The 8403-nt window shown below is 30.3% G+C and overlaps 1 protein-coding gene across 1 annotated transcript in view; it reads right to left on the bottom strand.

Moving 5' to 3' along the window:
• Positions 1–8403, bottom strand: part of akt1 (v-akt murine thymoma viral oncogene homolog 1) — a 55574-nt gene that overhangs the window by 21582 nt on the left and 25589 nt on the right. Inside the window, exons 4-6 of the mRNA XM_016522375.1 lie at positions 3772–3883; positions 1033–1159; positions 802–933 (exon numbers count right to left, since the gene is read on the bottom strand). Coding sequence (XP_016377861.1) covers positions 802–933; positions 1033–1159; positions 3772–3883 — 371 coding nt within the window. The remainder of the gene's footprint in view (positions 1–801; positions 934–1032; positions 1160–3771; positions 3884–8403) is intronic.

Raw genomic sequence — 8403 nt, 5'->3', positions numbered from 1 at the left:
CCCGTGAAGCCGTGGTTTACAGTGAATTTATAACAGCTAAGGGGGTTTTAGGCACTCCACAACGCACCCTAGCTGTTATAAATTCACTGTAAACCACGGCTTCACGGGGCTTATTGCTTTATCAAGCACTGAAAAAGATGTTTAGAAGATCTTTAAGACCATTGCAGACGAAACAGCACTCAAAATAATGTCAGAAACACTAATGTTTCTTATCTTTGCATTTTCCCCATATTCTAAGTTTTCCATCTTCATTTTTTTCTGGTTCAATTCTGTTTTAATGGTTTAATTAAATTTGAATAATAATCGAAAAACATGTCTAATCAATAAAATTTATATAACTTTAACAATTTTATAATGTATTAACATTTTTACAATAATATGGCCCTATGAAATGTCTTATGTTTTCAGAAATTCTGTGTTTTAATTTTTTTGGATTGATGATTTAATCCAAAATCATTATTCAAAATCAAAAACTGTAGTATTCAAATTAATGCATTAAAAATGTGACATTTAATTCATCTTTTAAAACATAACCAACTGAAAATTAACAATTCCTTTTATTTTTGAGCAAAAAGTTTAGCGCCGCTAAAGAGGTTTACAGTTAAAATTAAAACATGTTAGAAAAATTCTGTGATATTCCTTTAAAAATATATAGTTTTATCAGTCAAGTATCTCCAACATTTCCCTCCACATCAAACCGATCCTTCAGTGATGAGTTTAGAAGATCTTTAACTCCACTGCAGACAAAACAGGGCTTAAAATCAGGTTAAGTACACTAATATTTCTCATATTTGTACTCACTTTGGCTACAATCACTTCTTTCTTGAGGATTTTCATGGCGTAATATTTTCCTGTTGCTTTCTCCTTCACCAGAATCACCTTCCCAAAAGTGCCTTTTCCCAGCAGTTTGAGGTATTCGAAGTCATGCATAGTCTGAAACACACACCAGCGGTCAACAAACACCTGCAGGAGCTTAATATTACTATATCATAAAGAATAGAGTCTGTGAAGATATAAGCAGTGTGTTTGTACCACTTTGAGCCGAGGTTTGGTCAGAAACATCTCCATGTCCATGTGTTCTGGAGACGCGTCCATCATCTCCTCCTCTTGTTTCTGCAGACTGTCGGACACCGTCTGGATGGCTTTGGTCCATTCCTCTCTACACAACAACAACACAAACATGCAAACGAACGTCTCTTCTCTGCATTTTGCACTGCAGATATTATTGGCTTTTATGACAAACTGCTTGTGATATTCCTTTATAAGTAGCTTGGATATTATCGTAAGCTAATGAAAATATTTAGTAGCATTTATCTGATTTTACTAAACAACAGTACACCTACAACTAATTTATTTCAGTCTAGTTTATTTTTATTTATTATTTTTCTATATTTATTTAAATGTGCATAAATTTATATATAATTTTATTAGAATTTTTTGATTTTACAATTTTTTTGTTTGAATTATATTTATTTTATTTTAATCAGATTAATTATATTAAATTCAAGAAAATCCAATATTTTTTATACAATTTTTCAACAAATACATGATTTTTTCAAATATATATTTTTACTTATTTAAATTTGTGTGTATATATATATATAAATTTATTTAAATGTGTATATTTATATATAATTTATTTCATTTCAGACTAGTTCATTTTTATTCATTATTTTTCTATATTTATTTAAATGTGCATACATTTATGTAATTTTTTTAATGCTTTTATTACTTTTTGTTTGAATTATATTTATTTTATTTTAATCAGATGAATTTTATCAAAGTTCAAGAAAATCTAATATATTTTTTAAGAATTTTCAAAAAATACATTATTTGTCCAAATATATATTTTACTTATTTATTTAAATGTGTATATTTATATTCAAGTTATTTCATTTTTTCTTTTACTATTTATTGTTTTTCAGATTAAAGTTCAAAATATTTTTTTTTTAAATCAACAAATGCATGATGTTTCCAAATATATAATAATTTGTATATTAATGCAAATGTCCATATATTTATATATAATTCATTAATTTTTTTATTTACATTTTTGCTTTTTTTTTGCTTTTGCTTTTTTTTTTCAGTTGAATTATATTTAAAGTAAAAAAAAAAACATTCAACAAATACATGATGTTTACAAAGTCAATGAGTAATGGTGTTTATCATGATCTCAATATTGACCAAAGTAATAGTGATTATTTATTTTGCTGTAATCAATCAGCCTTAAGTGACAGATGACGTTCAAATTTATTTATATATAATTTATTTCATTTCAGACTAGTTCATTTTTATTCATTATTTTTCTATATTTATTTAAATGTGCATACATTTATGTAATTTTTTTAATGCTTTTATTACTTTTTGTTTGAATTATATTTATTTTATTTTAATCAGATGAATTTTATCAAAGTTCAAGAAAATCTAATATATTTTTTAAGAATTTTCAAAAAATACATTATTTGTCCAAATATATATTTTACTTATTTATTTAAATGTGTATATTTATATTCAAGTTATTTCATTTTTTCTTTTACTATTTATTGTTTTTCAGATTAAAGTTCAAAATATTTTTTTTTTAAATCAACAAATGCATGATGTTTCCAAATATATAATAATTTGTATATTAATGCAAATGTCCATATATTTATATATAATTCATTAATTTTTTTATTTACATTTTTGCTTTTTTTTTGCTTTTGCTTTTTTTTTTCAGTTGAATTATATTTAAAGTAAAAAAAAAAACATTCAACAAATACATGATGTTTACAAAGTCAATGAGTAATGGTGTTTATCATGATCTCAATATTGACCAAAGTAATAGTGATTATTTATTTTGCTGTAATCAATCAGCCTTAAGTGACAGATGACGTTCAAATTAAATCACGTAATGTTTTGGATGTTAAAATACTTCTTGTTTCTCAGTTTAATGTTGTTATTTTGTTATCATTAATGTGATACTATTATAGTTTTATATTTTCTGTTTTCATTTTAATTTTAGTTAAGGATTTAGCAATTTTGTGTGTTTTTTACATTTTTATTAGTTTATTATGTAGCTTTTATTAATTTTTATTTCAGATTTAGTTTTAATTATTTTAATTAGTACATCAAGTTGCACTAAATGAAAATGAGAAATGTTGTCTTGGCAACTAGCTGAAATAAAATTTTATTTTTTTAAATTTTATTTTATGCAATGCAATGCAATGCAGGGCAAATGTTTTTTTATGGTTATAGTTTTAGCCAACGATAACCCTGGTACTTGCACACTAGTTTCTCTGTAAATTAAACTGAATGTCTGAGCACTTCATAAGGAGCAGGAGGAGCAGGTATGCAGGTGTGAGTGTGTGTGTGTGAGAGTGTGTGTGTGTGTGTGTGTGTTGTGTGTGTGTGTGAGAGTGTGTGTGTGTGTGTGTGTGTGTGTGTGTGTGTGTGTGTGTGGAGAGTGTGTGTGCATGTGTGTTTGCTTTTATCTCCCCATTTTAGCTGCCTCTCATGGAAAGTCTCGCACACAATAATTGCCTGACCTTTACAGCAGTGGCATTGTCTCATTAAGGCTGATGGATAATGATAGCGCCTCTGCCGAACGTGAACCTCGCTGATAATGAAACAACAGAGCAGCCACGCCGCTCCATCTGGGGTCGTCAAATCATCGGCAGTCAGGAGGCATGTTCCCCGTCCTCTCCTCTATACGAGCCCTGCTGTGAGTGTGTGTGTGTGTGTGTGAGAGAGTGAGTGTGTGTGTGTGTGTGTGTGAGTGTGTGTGTGTCTGACCGCTCCTCAGGACTCTCCACATGGAAGGTGCGCTCAATGACAGTGGTCCACTGCAGGCAGCGTATGATGAATGTGTTGGGTTTGGGCCGCTCCGTCTTCATCAGCTGACACTCTGGACACATCCAGGGAAAACCACACCAGAGACACGGACAGCGAGAGAAATGACGGCAGCAATCATTTATCTTTATCTGAGTGTTTCTCCAGCACTACATTACACACACTCAGTAGGGAGCGGCGAACAGCTGCACTGCGCTTCACTCCGCACACACTCACATGCAAACCTCATACAAGATTCAATATATGATGCACTTTAAAAGAGAAAATCTGAATGAAAACAGAAGCTAAAACCTATTGACAGCATGCCACAAAACATCATTTCAACTGGCTCCTCAGAATGAGTGAGATGGAAACAAACATGAGGCTTTCTAAAGGCCTTTTTGAATGAATGAATGATGTCCATCTAAAACTAAACATCTAAAATTAGCACGTTAATTAAACGCCTGCATAAATTTTGCACGCTGACAATTATTCAAATTTTCTTTCAATAATCGACATAAATATTGTGTGTAATAATAATAAATGAAAATGTTATGTAGTCTTAACGTTTGCTCACGAGATTATTTTGCAATGTTAGAAATTAAGTTTTATATCTAAAAGGTTGGCGAGATGCAAATTTTTTTTAATATTTTGAATTTTATTTTTATATTTTCTGTAACTAAAAATTCACTTTAATTTTTGTTACAGTTTTAGTAATTGTGTTGTGTTTTTGTCATATATATAAACTTTTTTTTTTGTATGTCTGTATATTTTTTTATTTATGAGATTCAGTTTTAGTTATTTTAGTACTTCAACTTAAACTAAATGAAAATTAGAAATGTTGTCTTGGAAACTAGCTTTTACTAGCTTTTTTAAAACAAGTTTTAATTTTTTTTTTAATATTATATTTTATTTCTGTTAATGTTTATTTTGTTTAAAGTACCAAAAATGTATTTAAAAAAAAAAAGGTTTTAGTTTTTGTTAACAAACATAAAGTCTAGTTTTCCAGAACCATATTTAAAACGATTTTTTAAAACTATTTTTAGCTTGACATAATCTTAAAAATGCAAAGCTCATGGCAGAAGACGTCAGAAACACAGCAAGATTTGATTCAATGGCCAAATGCATTCATCTTTAAAAAAAAAAATGCATGTTGATTATACACTGCCAGTCAAAAGTTTGGAATAATTATGATTTTTTAAAATTGTTTTTAAAAGAAGTCTCTTCTGCTCACCAAGGCTGCATTTATTAGACCAAAAACACATTAAAAATAGTAAAATATTATTACAATTTAAAATTGCAGGTTTTTATGTCAATATATGTTAAACTGTAATTTATTTCTGTGATGCGCAGCTGTATTTTCAGCATCATTACTCCAGTCTTCAGTGTCACATAATCTTCAGAAATCATTCTAAAATGCTGATTTGAGATTTCTTTCAGAATTTTCTGTGACTTTGCATAATAATCAACAGTAATACTGTGTGTAATAAAGTAATAATGTTGTTTAGTCCTAGCATTTACTCACAAGGGTGTTTTGCGAGGTTAGAAAACAAGTTTGACATCTAAAAAGTTGTTGCAAACTTCATGCGGCCAATCTGATATTGACAATCAATATATCCCGCGTCTGCTTTCCTTTCACACACGGATGCCTCTGCGATTCAAACGGGAATGTCATCAGTTGTTAAAACCTCAAACTTGCTGCCGAAATAAGCAGCGTCTGTGTTCTCTGCCCTCAAAAGTGCTCACTCAAAGAGGAAAACTTACGCTTTCAGCGCCACAAAGCACAATCGCCTCCAATATCCAGCAGCGATTCTGCCAGCGCTTTCCCGCAAACATATGTCGCAGAGACAGCGTGGAGGAGACATGTGTCACGCAAGAGGCCTGTCGACGAGATGGAGGACCCGGGTGAGACCACCACTGAGATCCAACGCTTCAACCCGAGCCTCCATCAGCGGCGAGATAAATAATGAGGATCAGCCACTTAATAACCACTATATTTCACAAGTGTCAGGGAGGAAGCGTTCTCTTGAACAAACATTATGGCTGTCTAATTAGTCTGTTCAATCATCTCAACAGTTTTCGCAGCGATGGCGGGGCTTCTTCACTGAATTCTGCTGAGGTGCGACTGGAGGAGACGGCCCGGATGCGTTTAATATGCTTTGCACGTCCCTCGAGGAAACAGAAAACTGTTTGAGTTGATGGAGGTCAGATGGAGGAACTAGTAGAAGAATATCATCAAGTCCAGTCATGCATCATATATTAACTTAAGCATGCACGAAATACACAGCGATCGGGTTTATGTTTACACTATATTTATTGTCGCTTTTCGTTTCCGTCTATTTAAGATAACTTTGCCGCAACTTTAGTCTTGTATCTATATAATGCATTTTTAACTCTTTAAAGTGTCATTTATCAAACTAAATGTCTAATATGCATTAATTTGTTTTTAAATAGTTTATAAAAAAAACACCAACCGTGTTGCAAATGAACCTGAAATTATATATTTAACTTAAGCATGAAACTTAAGTCATAACTTAAGTCATATAATGCATTTTTAACTCTTTAAAGTGTCATTTATACATTTTTTAACAAAATGTCTAATATTTATAAATTTTTTTAAAAATAGTTTAATAAAAAAAACACCTACCCATGTTTCAAATTAACCTGAAATTATATATTTAACTTAAGCATGCATGAAACACACTGCAATCAGTTTTATATTTACAATATACTGTATTTAATTATTGCTTTTCATTTCCGTCTATTAAAGATGTGTTAAAACTTTGCCGCCACTTTGGTTGAATATCCAAATTGTTTTTAACTTATTTAAAGTGTTATTTATCAAACAAAATGTCTAATATGCATTCATTTTATAAAAAAAAAACTACCTGAAAGTATACACTTAAATAAAGCATTCATAAAATATAACATTACTGTAATATCTAAATAATGCATTGTTTTTAACTCATTTAAAGTTTCATTTATCAAACAAAATATGCATTATATGCATTAATTTTATAAATTAATTTTTATAGAAATAAAAACAACCTACCATGTCACAAATTAACCTAAAATTCTATTCTTAAATTAAGCATGCATTAAATAGACTGCAATCAGTTTTTTATTTAAAATATATTTCATTGTCGCTCATTTCTGTCTATTAAGGATGTTAAAACGTTGCTGCAGCTGTAGTCTAATATCCAAATAATGCATTGATTTTAACTCATTTAAAGCGTCATTTATCGAACAAAATGTCTAATATGCTTTTTTTTTTTTTAAACCTTTATAAATAAAAATGACCTACCCATGTTGCAAATTAACCTGAAATTATATATTTAACTTAAGCATGCATGAAATAGAGTGCAATCAGTTTTATTTTTACAATATATTTAATTGTCTCTTCTAATTTCCATCTACTGAAGATGTGTTAAAACTTTGGTCTGATTTTGGTGTATTATGTATCAGTTTCATAAAAATAAATACTTTAGAAGGTGCAAAAAACTACTTAAAATTTAGCAAATTAACCTGAACTAAAAAAAAATGAAATTTTAAAGCTTATTTCTGCCATGGAATAAAAAAATAAAAAGGCAATTGAGACTTTTAATCTTTAAAAGAGTTTATATCTCAAAATGCAAACTTTTTTTCCTCACAATTACAAGTTTAAATGTCAGAATTCTTTTTTTATTATCAGAATTGTTAGTTTATATTTCACAATTCAGACTTTTATTTCAGAATTGCACAATACAAACTCACAATTGCATGAAAAAAGTCTGAATTATGAAATACGAAGTTGCAATTTCCTTTTTTATTTTTTGGAAACAAGTTCGTCACAACTCTCACAACTCTGACTTTTTTTTCTTGCAATTGCGTTTTCTCACCATTCAGGCGTTTCTTCTCAGAATTTTATTCCATTCCGGAAATAAAAAGGTTCCATATCACTTTTTTGTCTGTCAAAAAATAAGACTTTGTTTTACTCGAAATTTTGTTTAAAAAAATAACTTAACTGCATTTAAGAAATTGCACGCCATTAGCTGAAGTAAACATGCACTAACAATGATAGCACACCACATACTGCCTGTCATAAAAATGTAATAATATCCCTGTTAATTATTGCTGTTCACATCCTGTTTTTATAAAGTAATATGTAGTTGACACTAGGGCTGTGCGATTAATCGAAATCGAATCGAAATCGCGATTTGAGACGTTGCGATTTCCTAATCGCAAAGCCTGCGATATGGACGCGATATTACTCTGTTCCAGAGCATATGCATGACTGCCAGCCTTGAGTTGCAGTCTTACTAACCAATAGAGTGAGCGCACCGCCGTTCTCTCCAATCAGCACTGCTCTAGCTAACTGATTATGGACATATTGAGCTAAGCTTGACTTTGCAAATTTAAAATCGCAAATCAAATCGCAATCACAATATCTGTCAAAAAAAATCGCAATTTGATAATTTCCCCCAAATCGCACAGCCCTAGTTGACACAATGCACATTATGCAGTAAGTATTACGCTATTCTTCCATTCAGTTTCAAGCTGCATTCATTCACACATGCACACACATATATGTGACCCTGGACCACAAAACCAGTCATA

The sequence above is a fragment of the Sinocyclocheilus rhinocerous genome, unplaced genomic scaffold, assembly GCF_001515625.1.
Source record: "Sinocyclocheilus rhinocerous isolate Xijiao unplaced genomic scaffold, SAMN03320098_v1.1 scaffold1862, whole genome shotgun sequence".
In the NCBI taxonomy this organism is placed as follows: domain Eukaryota; kingdom Metazoa; phylum Chordata; class Actinopteri; order Cypriniformes; family Cyprinidae; genus Sinocyclocheilus; species Sinocyclocheilus rhinocerous.
Note: the sequence above shows the minus strand (reverse complement) of the source record. Positions and strands in the feature narration are given on the sequence as shown.